General features: G+C 37.7%; 1 protein-coding gene across 3 annotated transcripts in view; it reads left to right on the forward strand.

Annotated features, from left to right (window-relative positions):
- PLCE1 (phospholipase C epsilon 1) overlaps positions 1-20,490 on the forward strand; it is a 161,125-nt gene that overhangs the window by 83,995 nt on the left and 56,640 nt on the right. For all 3 annotated transcript variants that reach the window (XM_075758259.1, XM_075758262.1, XM_075758261.1), the window contains exon 4: positions 18,872-19,188. In XM_075758259.1, the coding sequence (XP_075614374.1) occupies positions 18,872-19,188 (317 nt within the window). The remainder of the gene's footprint in view (positions 1-18,871; positions 19,189-20,490) is intronic.

Raw genomic sequence — 20,490 nt, forward strand, 5'->3', positions numbered from 1 at the left:
TGTAAAAGCGGAGCATTCTTGAAGTATCATAAATATGTATGACCTTTTCTAAAAGTTTATTTTTTTTTTCAAATAAATTGCTCTTCTACTGAGTTTCCAGAATTTTCACAATGGAATTCAGAATCATTCAGGTTGGAAACATTTGTTAGTCTTTGGGCCCTGATCCTGAAAATAACTATACTTAAAGCCTATACCTAAACTATATGAGGTGTTTTTTTGACTACACTTTGTTTTGTATAATATTTATAGGTAATACTACCATTTCCTGCTACCTCCAGCTATGGAACTGTAGCCACTGGAACTGTATCGAGACTTCTGTAAATCTCAGAAGGGTTTAATGTGCCAAATGTCCGAGTTAATTTTCATGTACTCAACCTACACAAGGTCACGCTAGAATTTGTAGGTTAAAGACGTGACAGATGTAATTTTTATCAGTGAATAAATTAAGCAAAAATAGTGTTAATAAAACCCATAATAAACTGTTATTGCATTAATAATTCCAGCTAAGAAACCAGTACAGTAACTAATTTGAATTTTAAAAGATCAAAAAAATGGTTAGTGTGGTCAGAAAATAATGTATTTGCCATATTTGCTGAGAAGAGTTTTATTATAGTATTTAGTTCTGGTTTTGTGTCAGTGTAGGCATTTTCTTGACTGAGAAAACGTAATTAATATTTTATGAATTTATTTGTGGTATCATACATTAAAGCCATGAAATAGTTGGGTTTTTTTTTTTATTATCTAAGCTTAATAATGTCTTCAATTTGAGAGAGACAATAAACATTAAAAGTAGGATTTTCTTACAGGTTTCAGATCTTTATAATGTGCTGTTCTGTAACCGCCATGAAGTAGAACGGATCAAATTAAATGACATAGTTCTTGTCTGCCTCATAAGTAAAAGATTTCCAATTGTAAAACCTCCCAAACACTGTCAACACACCATTCAAATATGTGCATGGAACACAAAAGAGAAAGAGGTGCTGGCTTCAGATACTGGTTGTCTTGAAGATGGTGGTAGGATTTTGCATACACACTTAGTGTTCAGGAGGAAAAAACTTAAGGAATTTTCTATAACAATATATACAGTGAATTGCTTTAAAAATTACAACAGGGAAAAACTAAAATATATTTAAAATTCCTGTATCCAGAGATACAACTAGAACTGTGTCTGTAGCCAGGCAAAAAAGAAACTTCCTTTGAACATCAAGAGGAAAAAAATAGTCTTATTTTGTCTATGTGGTATTACATGATTTAAAAAGAACAAATATAGATCAGCTTCAGAATGAAAAGTTGATACTTTTTATGTTGAGAACTTTTGCAAAGGTTATCAGCTGATTGACCAAAACATTTGGATAAATTCAAGATAAATTCATAAACATTTTAGTCATACAAATATGAAATAATTATATCAAAAATTTTGTGCAGATTTGGCTTTTCACATGCTCACTTTTGCAAAAATAGGTTCTTTTAAAAATATTTCTTTTATGTATAAAATGTTTTATCCTTTAAAAAGGGTAATTACTTTCTTCGTGTTTTCCATAACCCATATAAAAAGCCTGAAAATGGTAGTTTTATATTTATATTTTATTTGACTTACAGTAGACTCTCACAGACTAGGTTCCTGCATATGTGATCTCTACCTTTCAAACATATCAGAGAAAGAACTGCAAGCACGTTGGTTATCACAAACAAAACAAACCCCCAATATTTGCATAGTTTGGAAATTCACTACATTTTTTTAGAAAGAGAAACAAAATTGTTCCATTACTTTCGGCCACCACAATGAATGGAAGTTACAGCTGCTTGTTCGATGATAGAATAAAGTTAGTATTATAACATTTCATTTCTCAGTAATAGCTATAGTAACAAAATTGATGGAGTCATGAAAGGATCAATTTTCTGATTCTACTGGGCAGAAAATTATATCACTTTTTATGTCAGCATGGGAGGACTGGCAAGGGAGAGCCTGCAAAAAAGCCCTCGTGGTTGCAGTGCATCACAAGCTGTCTGTTGGTTAAGTATGCTGTGTTGTGGTAACATGTTCGCTGTTTTACTGGGAGGCGAAAATAAATCAGTCGTATGTAAAAGCCATGCAGTAGTCCTCTCAGTCTTGTTATTGCTGACTGTCCAACTTCGAGCACTTTCTATAGAGAAAAGTTCAGGAGATATGTGATAACCTTCAGATAGATAATAATTACTGTAAGGAGAAAGTAAGCAAATTTCCTTTATGTCTACTGGGAGTGGGACAAAAAATGGATCTGAACAGGAAACACCGCACCATAGGTATTGTGATAGAAGGGAGAATTGACAGAGGGAGGGGTCCAGTCAAATTGAAGGACTTCTTTTAAATGTCACTTGAAGAAAATGGACCCATGTGTTGTTGGCTGGCATAAGTAGCAGGACAAAAGCAGCAAACATGGTGAGAAGAGAGATGCATGTGACTGAACACAGAGGGACTAGTTTCAGAAAGATCTTACAGGAAAGGGAAAGCTTGAGAGGCAAAAAAAAAAAAGTTTAGTGATTGCATGGATGCTGATACATCAAATTTGAAGACAGGAGGGCAATAAGAGCATGTTGTTTGGGAAAGTGAGACAGCTTACAGAGTTGTAAAGCCTAATGTCAATGGGCACCTGTGTTGGTTTTGCGTGGCAAGGTTTTGGTAGCGGGGGGGCTACAGGGGTGGCTTCTGTGAGAAGCTGCTAGAAGCTTCCCCTGTGTCTGACAGAGCCAATGCCAGCCGGCTCCAAGATGGACCCACCGCTGGCCAAGGCCAAGCCCATCAGCGCCTCTGTGATAACATATTTAAGAAAGAGAAAAAACACTTAGAGAGCGCTTTTGCAGCCAGAGAGAGGAGTGAGAAGATGTAAGAACATCTGCGGACACCAAGGTCAGTGCAGAAGGAGGGGGAGGAGGTGCTCCAGGCGCCGGAGCAAGATTCCCCTGCAGCCCGTGGTGAAGACCATGGTGAAGCAGGCTGTCCCCCTGCAGCCCATGGAGGGAGGATGAGGGGGTGTAGCGATTCCACCTGCAGCCCGTGGAGGACCCCATGCCGGAGCAGGTGGAGGCACCTGAAGGAGGCTGTGACCCCGTGGGAAGCCTGCGCTGGAGCAAGCTCCTGGCAGGACCTGTGGATCCGTGGAGAGAGGAGCCCACGCCAGAGCAGGTTTGCTGACAGGACTTGTGACCCCGTGGGGGACCCACGCTGGAGCAGTCTGCTCCTGAAGGTCTGCACCCTGTGGAGGAGACTCACGTTGGAGAAGGCTGTGAAGGACTGTCTCCCGTGAGAGGGACCCCACACTGGAGCGGGGGAACGATGAGTCCTCCCCCTGAGGATGAAGAAGCGGCAGAAACACCGCGTGATGAACTGACCGTAACCCCCACTCCCAGTCCCCCTGTGCCACTGAGTGGGGTGGAGGTTGAAGCCGGGAGTGAAGTTGAGCCTGGGAAGATGGGAGGGAGGGGTGGGGGGAGGTGTTTTAAGATTTGGGTTTATTTCTCATTCCTCTACTCTGTTTTGCTTAGTAATAAATAAGATGAATTCCCTCTCTAAGTTCGGTCTGTTTTGCTTGTGATGATAATTAGTGAATGATCTCTCCCTGTCCTTATCTCGACCCATAAGGTTTTTTTTTCATTGTACCTTTTCTCCCCTGTCTAGAGAAGGAGGGGAGTGATAGAGCGGCTCTGGTGGGCACCTGGCCCTCAGCCAGGGTCAACCCACCACAGCACCTCTAGCTATAGTGTGACGTCCTTTTAAAATGTCATTTGCTTAAACCCAATTGTCTCTATTTTAAGCTCAGTGGTTGAAATGCAGCAGTGCTAATGTACAGCTTTCGGAGGATACCTTAGAACTATCATCCACATGTACAGCTTTTTCCAGTGGTCAATAATACTCACAGTCAAAGGGGGATGACTGCTGGATTAAAGTCTTTAAAAACTGACATATTTCCCCTGTTAGAGATACTTACATATGTGCTACAGTCAAGTCACCTCTTAATTCTCACTTTATTGAACTAAAGCGTTTCTGATATAAATATCTCCTTCCAGCTCTCACTATTCAAGCCTGGAATAATTTTATACCTCTCTTCTGTATGCTCTGTGGTTTGTCTGTGTCTTTAAAAACATTGAAAAGACACTGCATTATTGGTGTCATCACTGATCTGTGCAGGAGGACCTGATTTTGCCACCTCTCGCTACTAAAAACTCATAGAAAACATTTGTTCTTAGTGTCCCCTCTTATCTTTTCAGAGCCATTGCCTTTGGGAAAGCAGAACTCCATTCCATACACAGGATCTGCATTTCCTGTGTCTAGAATAATTCTTATTTCCAATAGAACTAAAACTGGAGACTAACGTGACTACTTTTTGCTTCACTACCAAAGTGATACTTAATGGTTTGTAAGGTAAAATGCTAAACTGCTATGTAACAATCCTGGAATCATTTGGGTTGGAAGGGACTGTGCCAGTCATTTAGTCCAATTCTGCTCAAAGCAAGGCTGATGTGTTGTAATTTCCTAGTTGTTTTGTTTTCTTACTATGTGAACAATATTGTTGACAAAGTTGGCCCTAATTCCGTTTCAAACCTTAACCCCAGTACAGGTAGTAGTGGCACCACAAGGAAGGGAAGGAAAGAGAACTGTTAATTTTTACTATGTACTTTTAGAGAAGGAATTAGTTGCCTTTGAAGTCTTCAGATTAAGAGATATATTAAAATCTGAGGAGTTAATCTAAGAAGGCCAACAGCATCCTGGCTTGTATCAGAAATAGTTCGGCCACCAGGACTAGGGAAGTGATCGTCCCTCTGTACTCGGCTCTGGTGAGGCCGCACCTCGAGCACTGTGTTCAGATTTGGGCCCCTCACTACAAGAACATTGAGGTGCTGGAGCATGACCAAAGAAGGGCAACGAAGCTGGTGAAGGGACTGAAGCACAAGTCTGATGAGGAGCAGCTGAGGGAACTGGGGTTGTTTAGCCTGGAGAAAAGGAGGCTGAGGGGAAACCTTATTGCTCTCTACAACTACCTGAAGGGAGGGAGGTTGTACCCAGGTGGTCGTTGGTCTCTTCTCCCAAGTAACAAGCAATAGGACAAGAGGAAATGGCTTCAAGTTGTGCCAAGACTGGATGTTAGGAAAAATTTCTTCACTGAAAGGGTTGTCGATTATTGGAACAGGCTGCCCAGGGAAGCAGTCGAGTCACCATCCCTGGAAGGATTTAAAAGACACATAGAGGTGGTGCTTAGGTACATGGTTTAGTGGTGGACTTGGCAGTGCTAGGTTAGCGGTTGGACTTGATGATCTGAAAGGTCCTTTCTAACATAAATGACTCTGTGATTCTAGGTACTAATTTTGAGTCTGCTTTTGGGTAGCAAAATCATTAATTTTGGAAGCTTTCATGTTAGAAGAGGACTGCAAACACCTTTTCCAGTATAATCTGCTAAAGCTGATGACAAAGACACAATTCATTAAAGAGTCTTGTGACTGTGTAGAAGAGCTTTTATGTGGTAAGTGTATTAATCCTGTGAAAACCAAATGGAATAAATACTTTCATTTTTTACAAGATAACTAGTCACAACAATATAATACATATAGCTGTGCTCTGTTTTATTGAACACAATCTTGTATAACTTTATCTTTGATAATTTAGCTAACAGTAATTCCTAAATGACATGAACTAAACAAAAGCAATTCTAGAAAATAATTGCTTATAGCAGGATTTAGTCTAGCAGAGCTGTAGCAGTTCACTAGTGACACTATGAAAAAGCTGGCATGGATAAATAAGTATTTAAAGTAGGAAGAAGTAAGTGATACTGAGGCAAGCTGTAGATGTTCAAATCTCTATTACGAAGCGAAGATTGATTTAATAGTTTGTGTAGTCTATTGTTTTACTTCTTTCGGCTTCTAGAAATGTGCCTGCCTTGTCTTCTGCAGCTTGCTGTGTTCCACTAATCCCTCTATGGCTTAAACTCTTGAGTCATTGAACAGATTCGAGTTCTAAGGCTAAATCGCACAGGCTCCTCCACTCTGTAATTTAAATATATCTAAAGGAAAGAAACAAAATCTTTTCAGCTTTGACTTCACAGCAGTTCTTGTTATTGTGTTGAGTGCTTTTCATTAAGCTATGTAATATTTTTGCTTTCTGAGGCTGTAAATTCTTTCCTGGGCTTCACAGTTTTATTAAGCACGCCAGCATTTTTTCTGAGATAGATGCGTGCGTTAACAGCTTTTGAGGGCATCAGTGGATTTCAGCAGGCAACTTACTAGTTTATTTGTTTTGTGTCTGTTGGCCTGGTTAAATCATGACTATTCCAATAAACTGAATTGAGAGCGCTCAATTCAGTAGAAATTGAATGGAAATTTCATAAGCCAAATAGACATATTAAGAAGTGGTAAAAAAATGGCAATATGTCTAACTGCTAGATCATATTAAGAAATTGTTACTAATCTTATTTTAAAAATGAAGAAATAACAAATTGAGAGATTAAGACATTTGCTGTAGCTTTTCAGAAAATCTGTCACATACTCTGAGACTAGGCCCATGCCATTTACTATAAGACTCTACTGTTCAACAAATAATTAAACTTGAAATACATTTTTGCTGATTCTCCTAATAAATTTGCAGATCAATGTTTGCATACTGATATATAGGTCTGTATTTAACTAGACATTTAACCCCCACTACAGCAGAAAAATATAGATGATATATATATAATGAAATAGAATAGTTAAAATAGTTCAGCTAGAAGGGACCTACAACAATCATCTAGTCCAACTGCAATAGCTAGCCTTAATTTCTTTTAATCCAAATTTAAGAGGTTGTACCTATGTTTATCTAGGAATATATGTAAGGATTACAGCAAGGATGCTGGCTCTGATTTTACTTCTGTGTTTTTGCACACTCTAAACAGGACACAGACAAAATAATATTTTGAATGCAGAAAGCAAACGTGGGGTAGCACAGCTTTGGATGTATGGGGGCAGAGGTAGCTGACCCCCGTGACAGCGCGCTGTAGGACGTGTGAGAAGAGCCATGCACCTGCTGCACAGCATTCCCAGTGGATATGGTGGCTGCAGCAAGGGTACTGAGTGGGTCATTAAATAAGACTGAAATTTCCAGTTTTCTTGTTGGTTAATCATGTAGTCATTTTCACATCTTAAACATCCCCTTATCTTTTTGACCAGTTTAAATGAATACTCTTACAGTATGTCTTAAAATACTTGTATACCATTTCTTTAATAATGAAGTGCAAGTGCTAAATGGTTGTGATTTAAGAGTATTATCTTTGCCCTTCACACTGTTGTGAAACCCATCAATTTGTTTCCAGTTCATCACTCTTCTCCATTTTTAGCATCTTTTTAAAACATACATGTCCTTGGTTCATTCATTTATTCTTGTATGAGAGAGTCTTTTCATATTTTCCTCTACATAGTGAATTTTGAACTCGGAGGTGGAATTACTGTACTGTAATAACGATTTCTTTATAGCAGTATAGAAGCTGCTATTCCTATTAACTCTTTGTTAAGTATCTTTCAAAATTCTAGTACTTTTTATAACAGCACTTTGAAAGGCCATATTGTTCTTGGTATGTTCTTCCTGCTGTACACTACTGACATGAATAATACTGAATACATGAATAAAATGAAAATATTATCGCAATAGTTTTGTGATGTTCCAATACATTTTTCTGACTGATGCATTAGTACATCACGCTACCTTCTATGTTATGTCTTAGGGCATTTCTTTGTGTATGTTAAATTTACATTTATGTTTAGATACAGATATATTTCCTGGGGTTTATTTTTGTTTGAAATCTAAAAATCTTGGATATCAAATTAAATTACAGCTGATACAATAATTCTCCCATTCAGAAAATGTTTTCATCAGGGAACATTCAGAGCATGCAGTGAGTAACAGAGCCTCACCAAAGCTAAATGGCGAAGGTGTAGATTGAAGGGTTTTGGCTATATTTATGCAGAGAAGTTGAATTTATATTATTCAAAGTGTAATACAAAAAAGTGAACAAGGTTCCTTAGGAGATTACACAAAGATATTCTGAACACTGGTGTACAGTCAACAGTATTTGCTGTTAGTGGTTTTATTCTCTGTCCTTTTTCTGAGAAATAATTACGTAGAGGACAGATCTCAAACAAACTAGTGTTATGATTGGATTCCGTTTAGGTAACTGCTGAAAGCAGTCCAGAATGATGAAACCTCTGAATTGATCAAACATTTTTCAAGTGTATTATGTTCCTTTAAAATTTTTTCACTGCTAAGCTTCAGGGTTTAAATTTGGAACATTTAAGCAAGTGGTGGTGTTTTTACTGGATGTAACTTGGGTTAATTTTGTTCCAATAATCAGTAAGACTAATAACCAAAATACCTTATGCAGCAAATTTGCCTCCTTTGATATATGTGGAAAATCTGGTAGCATCTTTCATGCACAGGATTGTCTTTTATGTGAAGATTCAAAAGGTAAGTATCATGAATCATAAAGACTTTACACTTACCAGATCTTACCTTAATTCTCATGTTTTTCCTGGAAATAATTACTTAAAATTAATTTTTCAGATTGGCATCTACTCTTTATCTCGTATCACTAACATCAATGACAGTTTTAGTATTTGCATCACTTGTTATGACATTGAAGCCATAGTGAACATTCTTATAATTTTTACCTTAAAGGACTATATTTAATGATTGTTTTCCAAAGTGAAACAATTTTCATTGAAATAGTTCCTTTGAATTTAGGCATTCCTATTCTCTGCAGTATTTGGGTAACTGGACAAGATGGGAACACACATTCTTCTTTCCCCTGCCCTTGAAGAGTGTCTGTCACGTGTCATCTGGCCTTCAGGGTGAAACCAAAATAAGGAAGATGATGTCTGTTATAAAATGTGTTTCTGAGGATCTTAAAGCAAAAAATGCAATTTGGGTTTGCGTTTGTGGTAATTGTTAAAAGTTGTGCAGCCAAGGAGCAAACTGCAACAGATCGTTAACTAAATGCAGGGATTGCTGATGTGGAAGACCAGTGTGCTCAGGCTAGAAAGGAATGCTTCAAGGCTGAGGCTCTGAAACATTGAAAATGTCTGTTGTTGCAGTTTTGCAGTTATTTACATTATGAATGCTATATTTTACTGCAACTACAGTTTGTATAGTCTTTCAAATTTAAAAACTGCTTAACATAAAAGAAGAAAATATGAGAAATTGAGATCATGAGCCTCTGCTTTAATGGCTGCCTAACTTTATATATGTTATTCTTAACATCCTTGTTTTCCATAGGTATGTATGTATTCTCAAATTACATTTTTGTTTAACTTTTCTCTTATTCTTAGATTCATAACAGAGTTGTTTTATTCTTAAAACTGAAAAATTATTTACTTTCTACTGTATGTAAATGGAAAAAAATCAAAATAAATTGGAACCTGATCTGAGATTCTTGCCCTCCGTTTAACCACTGGATATTTCTCCATTGCAGACTTGACTCAAAGTTGTGTGCGTTTAATTTTGTTCTGTCAGTGCACAGAAACTCCTGCTTTGATTTTGGACGTGCATTGTAGCAATTTTTGTGCTTGAGGTTAAAGCTTGGGTTCTGCTTTAACTCAGGCAGTAACTTGTTCATTTTGCAGTGAGAATTGTACAGTTCTTTTTCTAGAACACTCTTTTCTTCCAAAGTCAACTCATAAATCTTCCCTTTTGACCATTTCTTTCTTATGTGCTGGAATTTATCTGGTAATTTATATATACATTTATTTAGCATTTGAACTTAACATTCTTTGTGCTATGCTGTGTTTATATCCAATATTTCAAGAGGTCTTGAATACAGATGCTGCATAGAGAATCCTCCTGCTGGTGTGTCGCTTAAGTCAAGATTCTGGTAGACTATCGCTGTCACAGCCTTTATGAGAAAGACTTGTGAAATGTATCTGAAAACATTTCCGGGAGACTGGCAGAGGAGAGGGTTCGTTAGATGGGATTTCATTGCAGGAAAATAATGAAAAACTGAAAACAGTTCAACAGCAGGAGTGGTGGTGCCTCTTTATGGCCTTTCCACATCTCTGTTACACTGTGATATAAAGGTGTAGGTTTACAAGTCAGCCGTTATTTCCCTTAATTCCTTCACCCAGCCTTCATGATGGTAGTTGCCTCTGAAGCAATACAATCTTGTGCCTGCTCTTGCACAATGCGGGCTGCAGCATGCCATAGCAAGATGGATGGCATTTTGGTATCAAACCGCTTTTGAGATCTAATTTTCAACCAGCTGATCAGACACTCACTGTCTATCTATCATATTTATAATTAAGCTGTCTTCTGGCTGGTGTGCTGAAATCAGGATGTAGTTTCAGGAACTATAGCAATAGGTGAAGGTCCCTAAAATAGCAGGGCCCAGGTGGCCCATTGCTAAACCTGTAGGCTGGACGCAATAACGCTGTTTTCTGACTAAACTTGTAGATGGTGGATCTCTTCAGACTTTTGGCAATACGCACTGCTGATTCATCTCTCCTTAATATCTATGAATGTGTCTATGTTCAGCCAAACCTTGCATAACACTAGGTGCCCTTTGTAGCTGAGGTATCCATTTGCTACTGTGGTAGCCTCAGGGTCATTTGTTAGGGCACTGCCTTCAAAGCCTATTATTTCAGGTGCAGAAGAAATGTTTGCTAGCTGGGGTTAGCCTACAAGGTCACACAAATTCTCACACAGATATTCTGGAGACATTGCTAGTCATCCTGTGTCTGCATGAGGATGCAGTCCCAGCTGTTTGCTAGTTGACCTGAAATGGAAAGGAGTTGGGAAATTAGCATCAAATGGGATAAATTCTGTTCTGAGATCTGCTACTGTTTTTGCAGAGTCATAATTACTGTTACAATGCTACTATCTACATCTTTTTTCCAGTGACAATACAGCTGGAAGCAAAAGCAACGGATGCATTTGTTATGGACAGGTCTGTGATTTGTTTCTATCAGCTGTACCCAGTACCAGCCAAACTGCATACGGAGCAGGAAATGGTTGGTTAAATGTGTTGACAGAATATGGTAATTCAGAGATGTGCAGCCAAATTCTTCTTTTGTACACTGCAAAATATTTCCGTGAATGACTCAGGCTAGTGGAGTGGTAAAAGCCCTGGGATACACTGCCAGAAATCTGAGCAGCAGCGTAGCTGTAATTACACAGAGCAGTGTGTAGCTGTACGCTGGGGAGGATGGGAGGCAGACATGGCAGTCTCAGGTGTCCTGAACTCATGGTGAGACTTTAAATTCCTTCCAAATATTATGTCAGTGCTCATATATATAGTTTACAACTAGGATCTTCTGAATCCAGCCACTAACAGAATTTAGATGGGTGTTCAAGTTCATGCTTATGGGTAGAAACTGAAAAATGTAAGGATTGCTTTGAAGTTAATATATTAAAAAATCCTTCAGGGTGATCATCTTTAACTCAGCTTTAAAATCTGAGTGAATATTTCTCTGTCCTTGAGTTTTACCCTGTGGGAGTGTTTAGCTACAACTTCTGAGGTTAAAAAAAAAAAAAAAAAAAAAATTCTTTCCCATGCATATACATCTCAACTGTCCTGATAAGTATGTCAGTTGTTTCGTCAACTTAAATTTGTTTCAAGTCAGAAGCAATATAGGCAGGTTGTATCTCTAACTATACAGTACTATACAGGATTTCATCTGGCTGATGCTATAATTACAAAAGATAAAAAAAGAGCACAGTTCAGAGTCTGGTTTTCGAAACTGAACCCTTTGACATTTCCTAAAGCAAGACATCATTTTAGGAGTAAGTAGTTGTTTTTACAAGCACTCCATGTCTTTCTGTTTGCTGAATTCCACCATGCCAGTCAGTTCATAAGTCAGGATTTTGTGGTATATAATTGTAATTTAATTCACTTATACCTCAACATGATTGCTCCCTCTTTTTTGAAATCATGTCCAGAGATTTCATAACTCTATTCAACAATAAGATCTCAGCCTTGATAGAGATATGTATGCGTGATGGTTTCATAGTGATCTATTTCCAGGAAAATTCCATTCTACAGCTGATTTCTCCCTTTTTCGTTTTCCCTTTTTACTGTAGAAACTATAGTTCTTTTCACCTGGCCCATTGTGATGACTTGCTGCTGCTCCACCAGAGAAGATCACATTCTCCAATGTCTTGCTATTACCATGATCAAATTAAACTCAAAGCAAGTATTCTCAAACTAGCTGTGAAGTTTGCTGTTTCTATTCCAAACCTGAAAAAGATCATGTGCCCCCAAAGTGTGTGTGTCTTGGTCTAATAAAAGATTATTTTCCATACAGCCCCTGGCTAAATTAATCTTCTTTTCTTCAAGTTATCATCTGGGAATCTTCCTTTCTCAGAGTACTATCTTCTGCTTACTGATGCTCAGATCATACTGAACTCCAGTTTTATTTAGTGCAAGTACCGTATAGCTCCAGAGTTCTCCTGCTAATAACTTACTGATATGCAGTTTTAAGAAGTAGCTCATATTGCTAGATTTAGGGTTATGGAGAGCGAGCATGTGTGTCTTCTGATTCTTTGGTTACTTGACTCATAAGTAAATTTGAAGAAGAAACGGGATCATTTGATTTCAGTGGTTTCTACAGTGAAATTGAACTGGAACTTGGTCCTGTCCTGTGTCAAGCTTCCCACTGAGTTTAGTATCAGGCCCTTTGGTATCAAAGTGAGTTGTTTGCAGTCAAAATTGATAACGGTGAATTCGTGCTCATTAAAAGAGAGACAGACATGGTTTTAATTATACAGAAGAGGAACAGGAAATTAACAAGAGCTTGTTGGTTTGGTTATTGTGGTATTGAGATATGTCACATCCAAGGGACAGCAAAACAATGCTATCTCAGTTATGCTGATCTGTATCTCAAGCTGGCGTTCAATTACACTGTCGTATGTTACATACGTAAGTGTCTTCTGTTTGGGGGAGTTTTTTGTTGTATTTTTCCTCTTTTTTTGAACAGAACACTTCTATATTATCTCTATTGACAGTTGTTCACCTCTGGCTCTCTTTCAATTTTTATAATGGTCTGCTTTTATTTTTCTCAGTGTAAACATAATCCATATGTTCTCTTAAAGCATACAAACAGTTTGAATTATGTCTGTAGCATTGCTGGTTAAAAAGGCTTCTATTATAATCCATTTATTGTATTACCTTTTAATACCAGCTGAGAAAATTAATCCCCTAAGATTTTTGTGTAGTTACAGTAGTATAATTTCATGGAAGCAAAGTCTGTTATCAATAAAAAAAGCAGCTGAGTTGTAAAATGTTATAATAGATCAAATAATTACTTTTATCCTTACAGCTATTGAAATCTGTTTTCTGCTTTAGAATATATAGTTTGTCATAATCACACCATCTTCCCCCAGTAGCCTTCCAGAGAGCACTTTTCTAGTGATTGCAGTTTTCACTTTACTGCTTTTAAATTAGTTTGTTGATTGTATAAAGAGAATACTTTTTTTTTGTCAAAGTGTAGAAAGAAAAGCAACCTAGAAATAAAACTAAGACACAAATCCTGTTATCTCATTTGTCAATGCATCAAACTTTGTTGAAAGTCAATTTTTGTCTTTTTTGCCAGGTTTACTCTTTTGAGATTGTGCTCATTTAAAAAACAGGGTGGCTTTTCCCTGGGTGTATACCCATATGCATAGCACATTCCTAAAGAATCAAATGCAAGAGTTGTCATGTTTGAGTTTGGATGAAAGTAATTCTGTACTGCTGTCTGTCCTTGGTCACAATTCACATGGAAAGCGATACGATTTTATCAAAGTACAAATTGCATGGTTGGCAACTGAAATTCTGTGCAGGATTAGCACTTTTGACGTCGGTGTGATTACAGTTGGGGCTGTATTTATTTTCCTTCTGTCTTTGTATGAATTCCATTTACTTTGCTCAAACTGAATCTTCAGTTTCTGCTTAGAGAAAACTGATGGCAGCAGCCCAACATTTATATCATATTGTGTGTTAATAAATTAGCTGTGTGCATGATGAAATAAAATTTAATAAATAAGGACCTTTTAATTTTAGCTTTACAAGTAGTATATTAAATGTACAGATAGTTTTGCTCTTATCATTGGGAAGTATCACGTATGTTGTATAACCACTGTGTTTAGTACAACATACAAATGTGGAAAAATTCTATGAATGATTACAGATAATTAACACTAGCCTTCTAGCAGTATTTTAATGGTTTTATTTATAAGTTTCTTTGCATTTTTCTTTAAAGTGAATTCCATGATTTTCATGTTAAAAAATACTGAATCAACCTCTTGCTAATGTAGCAAATACAAATACAGTTCAATAGAGAAAAATACCTGAAAAAAAGAGTTTTTTAAGACTCTCTTGAAATGTTTTTGTATACACATACAAAAATACCCACACAGTTTTTACATACTTACATATTTGAAATTTATTTCTTCAGTATAGCTTTTATCGAGCCTATACATATATGAGATGTATGGAAATTCTTAGTGTTATAGTAATAAAGGTTGAGTTAATCCAAAGTTAATCTGTTGATAGAAGAGCTCCTTAATAAACCTTTTAGAAAGTTTAAAAAAAAATGAAAATGAGTAATTCTTGAGACAATGTTTTTTAGAGTTTATGACAAGCTTAGGCTGTGTCATATCTCAAAGCAGGCGTTCTGTATTTTTCTCCTGTTCTTAAATAGGTTATTCTTTTGTTAGAGAAGATGAGACCTTTCTGTTCCCATGTGTATCAGCAATGTGATTAAGTCAACTCATGAGTCCTCTTTTAAAGCTAGGCAGAGGTTATCTTGTTTGGATTAATAAAAGCAGTGCTTGCTATTTAAAAGATTATCTTCGGCTGTTTATCAGAAGGATAAGCAAAGCTATCAATTCCAGCTTCAGACGACTTGCAAATGAATAGTCAGGGTCCTCATTTTCTTCTACTAGTTTTAGCATTAACTTGAGGTTGCAGAGCACAAAGAATAATACAATTTACTGCAGCAGCAGCTAATTTTAGTGAGGATTGTATCCTGCCTTAACTCTTAACAGCAAAATCTACTGTGATTTTACCCTGAAAGCAGTTCCATTCTGCAAGTTAATCTAAGGACCTGGTCTTTCTTTGAAGCACAGAAAGATAACAATCTATTTCCTGAAGAACATAAACTGACAACACAAAGCTAGAGGACTTGTGGATGAGACTGGTTAGGGAGTTTTATAGCAGAAACAGAAGTGCAGATCAGTTCCTTGCGTGAAAAATGTTAAAAATCTTAGACGCGAAAAGAGGCAAAAAAGTAGTCCTGAAAAAAGACTAGTATGGTACAGGCAAATAAAAAGAGAGGAAGAAAAGGGAGTAGACTTTTTGTGCAGAGTGTAAATCATGGAGGGTGACGAAGCTGAGAATGAGGATCCTGGATTTTCTATGATAAAACACAGAAGACTGGAATGAGGAAAGATAAAAAATCAGAATCTGGAGAGGTGAAATATGTCAACAACCAAGACTTGCAAAGATGTGAATTATGGATGAAAGAAATATTTATAGGCGTAGAAATAGTCAACAGAAATAAGTTATATTTCCCCTTCCTCAATATTTATATCCATACTTTGGCCATGAGATGTGAGTCTTTATTATTCTGTTTGGCCTGTGCACCTCTCCTTGGGTATCAGCTGCACTCTTGCTGCAGCAGCTTGTTCCATGGACTTTTACATGAAGGACACAGCACTTGTCTAGTTCTTCCAGTTTAATGGAGAACTGAGAAACACTAGTTTGAAATTAATTTTTTTTTTAATCAGAGAGAGTTTTATTGATTTTTCTATCTTCTTCCAAATCCAGCAGTACCAGTGGCTGATCTTGTTTAGACTGTGACATGAATCATCTTGGCTTGGCTTCCAGAAAAAGATTTTCTTTTTGACAGCTTCATTTTTCTGTTAGGATAAAGCTGGCTTGTGAAGCCTTCATTGTGGAAGGTGATGCTATCTCTCAGGTAGTTTCATAAAAGGCTTTCAAAATCCCTGTGTTAGCTTTCTGCTGGACTTCATTAATGGGCAGTCTAGTGAAATAAAATGGAAATGAGATATTCCTAGTAGTTTCTGGCAATCCAGAGATGCTCTGTGGAGCGTGCTGAGCCTTGCTCTTAGATGTGAGAGGTTATAATAAGTGGAGCCTGAAGGGTGTTTATACTTAGACAAGGCAGTGTGCAATAGGATCATCAACAGTGCTGTAGCCTGTTGCAAATTCAGTGTCAACCTTTGCTAGTTTTTGAGATCTTTGAGCAAAGCTGAAGTTCTGAGACAATGTGGAATGTAGATCTGTTGAAAGTGTGAATGTGGACAGATTTTGTAGTTGATATTGTAATGGAGAAGATGAATTCTTGAGAACGTACCCCTAAATCTCATCAGCAAACAATGCATTGCGGAGCAGCTCACCTTCACTCATGTGTTACCTCTCTTCTATCAGTCACTACTTGACAGGGCACTCTACGCCTTCCTTTGCTACTATATTGATAGATAGATAGAAGGTGTTTGTAACTGTAGTTACCAAACAATGCTGAATTTGCAAAGCACCAGTATTCCTGTGGCATTGCATTGTCCATGCTACTTGCTGCCTTGTCTCCTGCGTTATGTGATCACCTGCAGCCGAGTCATGATCTGAGCTGTCTGTTCCAACTGTCCTTTCCTGACCTTGGTGTTCTCTCCAGAGCTCGTACGCCGCTGACAGCTACAGCTTGTTAGCAATTGGGATGTGTTAGTTGCCTTCTGGGAGCACGTCTTCTGGTGTAATTTCATCTGAAAAGGATCCAGTTTGTGTGGTCCAAGACTGTAAACTAAAGCACAGTAAGTGAGGACGTTTGGGAGATTCCCTTCAATAGTGCGTTTGTGATCTAAAGTATATTGATAATGTAAACATGACCTGTGCATCCTCAGTTTCAGCAGCGAGGCACAGGAGAAGCTGGTACAGGCTGTGCTTTGTCTGCCTTGTCCTGGCTGGCAGGGCACCTTGTATTTCCCAGGAATGTCCTTGAGTGAGAAGAGCTGTCATGCATGGAGGGGTCAGTGATGCACTGTGACTTCTAGGGAGCAAATGGCTGGTCGCGGATATTTGCGTTGTACCTTCCATATCTTCCTCTTTCTGAAATAATGCTGGTTGTGACAGTTACAGTTCGGTCCATATATGCAAAGTACTGTGCAAATATACAATCCCTGTAATATAAAATTAACATTATATTTTGCATTGTTTTTATTTTGGTGTAAGCTTATGTTCTGTTGCAAAGTCAAGAACAGTGCAAATGAGCTTTAAGAGATTTTTCTTACAAAACCTTTCAGAATTGTTCAGAACAGGTTGAAGTAGAAAATAGAGTTAGAGACTCATGTAGAATCAAAGCAAATAGGACTGAAAGGAAGCCCAGAAGCTCACTGCGCTTCACCTGCTGCCCAAAACAGGGTTGACTTGTCAACACGGAGTTCTTAACTGTCTTCCCCCTCCCCCCTGCCCCGCCCCCATCTTTCTGGCGGAAGTTTCAGTGACAGAGATTTCTTGATATCTACAGATATTGTATAGCACTACTTCACTATCCCTGAAGTTATACCTGTTCCCCACTACGTAACCAGGAAATTGCTTGTTGCAAATTAAGTCCATTACTTTTTTCCTTGCCAGTCTAGATACAGGAACAACTACTCTTTGCTCTTTCAGAAGCCTTTTATGTATTTGAAAATTTCTCATTGGGTTCTGTTAGCTCAAAGGCTTTATTTAGGGCTACTATAATTTTTTTTTTGACATTTAGTAGAATATATTAAGAAAAGGCAATTTTCTGTCTTTTTAGCTTCCCACTGATTGATAATAGAGTTTGCATAAAATGAATGTAACAAGGGAAACCTCATGTAGCATATTTTATGTTTATGATAAGAGGACGAATTGTAGTCAGTCATTGTGAACTTGGGTTTTTTAGAGAAGAGAAAGGATATTTGTCCCCTCTGTGAAATGAGAATTTATTGATATAAAAAAAAAAAATATGCAAAAAAACCCCCTCCTTTTCCTGGCAGGGAAGAAGAGTGGAGAATATACTACCATGATTGTTTATACATTTAAGTAATTCTTGAAAAATTATTGTTCAGAGAATGCATTCTAAACTTATCTAGTCGGAAGACTCATACTCACTGTTTTGGAATCATTGTGTTGATGTTTCAGGCTTCCCACACGGTCTTACAAAGCTTGGCTTCTTCCTTCTTAGGAAAAGTTTTATTTTTCAAGGGACATCACTGCTAGGATATTATAAAACTACCATGAATCGTTTGTAATAACGGATAAAGTATGCATACTCCCAAATACATGCAATTTCCCAGAGGAATGAAAAATGTTTTGTAACTTCAGACACTTGGTTTCACTATGTAGTGAGCTGAGATAAATTGTATCATATAGCAAGAGGAATATGAAGAAAAATGCTGACCAAATGGGTTTTATGTGATCATTATACATTATTTCCTGTGGCAGTAGAGTCCCAATACCCCAGTCAAGGCCTCCAACCCCTCTGTACTATGGACTCGTGGAGGCAAAATAGAGCCACACTCTGCTCAGATGATCCTTTTACTTGAAATTTTGACGACAGGTGACTGAAGCAGGCGTTTGGATAAGTCAGGAAGCAAGCACGTTTTGGCAGGTAGCTAACAATCTCAGAAGCCCTAATTATCTGCTCTCTAGATAACACCACATGCAGTTTTATAGACATATGCAGAAAGACCCCAACTAAAAGAATGTATTAGGTTGTTCAGATATAAACTAGTTAGGATATAGTGTACTGCCGAATAAATGAATGAACCATTTAACAGAACAAAAACAAGTTGTCCTGCTTTTGCACAGCCCAGTCCAAGAGTTAAAGGCAAAACCTAATAAATTTTTTATTTGTTTTGTTTTAGAACGTCAAGCGTGTACATCTATGGCCGGCTCCAGCGTCCTTCCCTCCAATGTGGCTGGTATCAGCAAAGAGCTGATCGAACTGCAGCACCTCATCCAGTTCCCGGAGGAGGTTGCCAGCATTCTGACCGAGCAGGAGCAGGAGCTCTACCGGAAAGTCTTACCCATTGACTACCTCTGCTTTTTAACCAGGGATTTGGGTAATGCTGAATGTCAAAGCAAGCTGCCATCTATTAAAGCTTCCATATCTGCCACTATTCTTTCGTCTCCCAATGGTGAGCATAATGCTATAGAAGATCTCGTGGCAAGGTTTAATGAGGTAAGACAAAGCTTTTAAATTACTTTTCATCAGGGCTATTACCTGATTTATGGGTTAGTTATTTCCTTTATCTCTCAGAGCTGAATTTATCTGTAATGACAAATTTTTAAAACCTAAATCAAGATGACCAGGGTATTTAGCTAAATAACTTCCACTGCATTTAATAGGAGGTATGTGACCGATTTGCCCAGTCAGTTTGGAAAACTGCAACCTAAGTTTATCTTGCGCATTGTAAAGTAAACAGGAAGAAAAAAACCTACAGACTTGTATTTCTTTGTATTTATACTGACAGTATGTGGTATACTTTCAGTCAGTTTATTATTTTGTTCAGGACCTAGAGTTTTATTTATTTGTTTTGGATTTTTGTAGCCTAAGCATGATCTTAGGAGTCAGCACAGAAGTATTATAAACAAGAAGTTTCTGTATTCTGTATAACTAATCTGCGCTATTTATTTATTTCTTTAATCACTGTGTGTGTCTTGAATGTTGTTATACAAAGAAGTGTCATTGGGCATGACACATTTCCATAAGCCAAATAGTGAGTTCTTTACTAAGATTTTACTTTCTTTTCAGTAAGGTCATCTTCTGATGAGTTTAATAGAAAATTGATCAAGGATTGAGAAAACTGTAAAAAAAAATCCACCCCAAAAACCAAATGCAAAACAAACCAAATAAAAACCACCACCTAAATAAAACCTCAGGTTTTAGCTGCAGAAAAATGGAACAAATTCTTTCTTCCTTTTTTTATGTGAAACATATGCAATGCTAGCAGTTTCTAGATTCATAGAAGTGGAATAAAATAAAGATGGTCTTGACTTATGCTCCTCTAGTTATCCACTGCATTCTTATGCTTTAATAAGAGATGAAAATTGTGTGCAGGTATCAAAAAGACAGCACAAAATTAAGTAGATAGAGCAGAATATGTATTAACCCCTAGTGAGCTTCCTGCTTCCTGGGCAAATAAGAATCAGTGACTGAATATTTAGCATGTTCAAAGTGTTCCTGTTTCTTGCATGTTATTGAGATTTAGGAACTAGAATAGTGTGAACGTGTTGGCTTCTCTCACCTAATTCTGTTATGGGAACATAAATAAAAGTTGTGATTACAATATTCAGTCTTTAGACAGACCCTAAAAATTATTTAAATTAGCTCTAGTTTTATTTAGGAAAACACTGTCACTGGTGCCTAGCTGGAGAGGAATCCAGCTCCTGACCCAGGCAGGGTCCTCCTTCCTGCGGTGGTTCTCTTGTGGTGAGCACCATGGTGAGGGCAGTGGGAAAAAGCTCTAGTATGCCCTGGTGA

Source organism: Balearica regulorum, chromosome 7, assembly GCF_011004875.1.
Source record: "Balearica regulorum gibbericeps isolate bBalReg1 chromosome 7, bBalReg1.pri, whole genome shotgun sequence".
NCBI lineage: Eukaryota > Metazoa > Chordata > Aves > Gruiformes > Gruidae > Balearica > Balearica regulorum.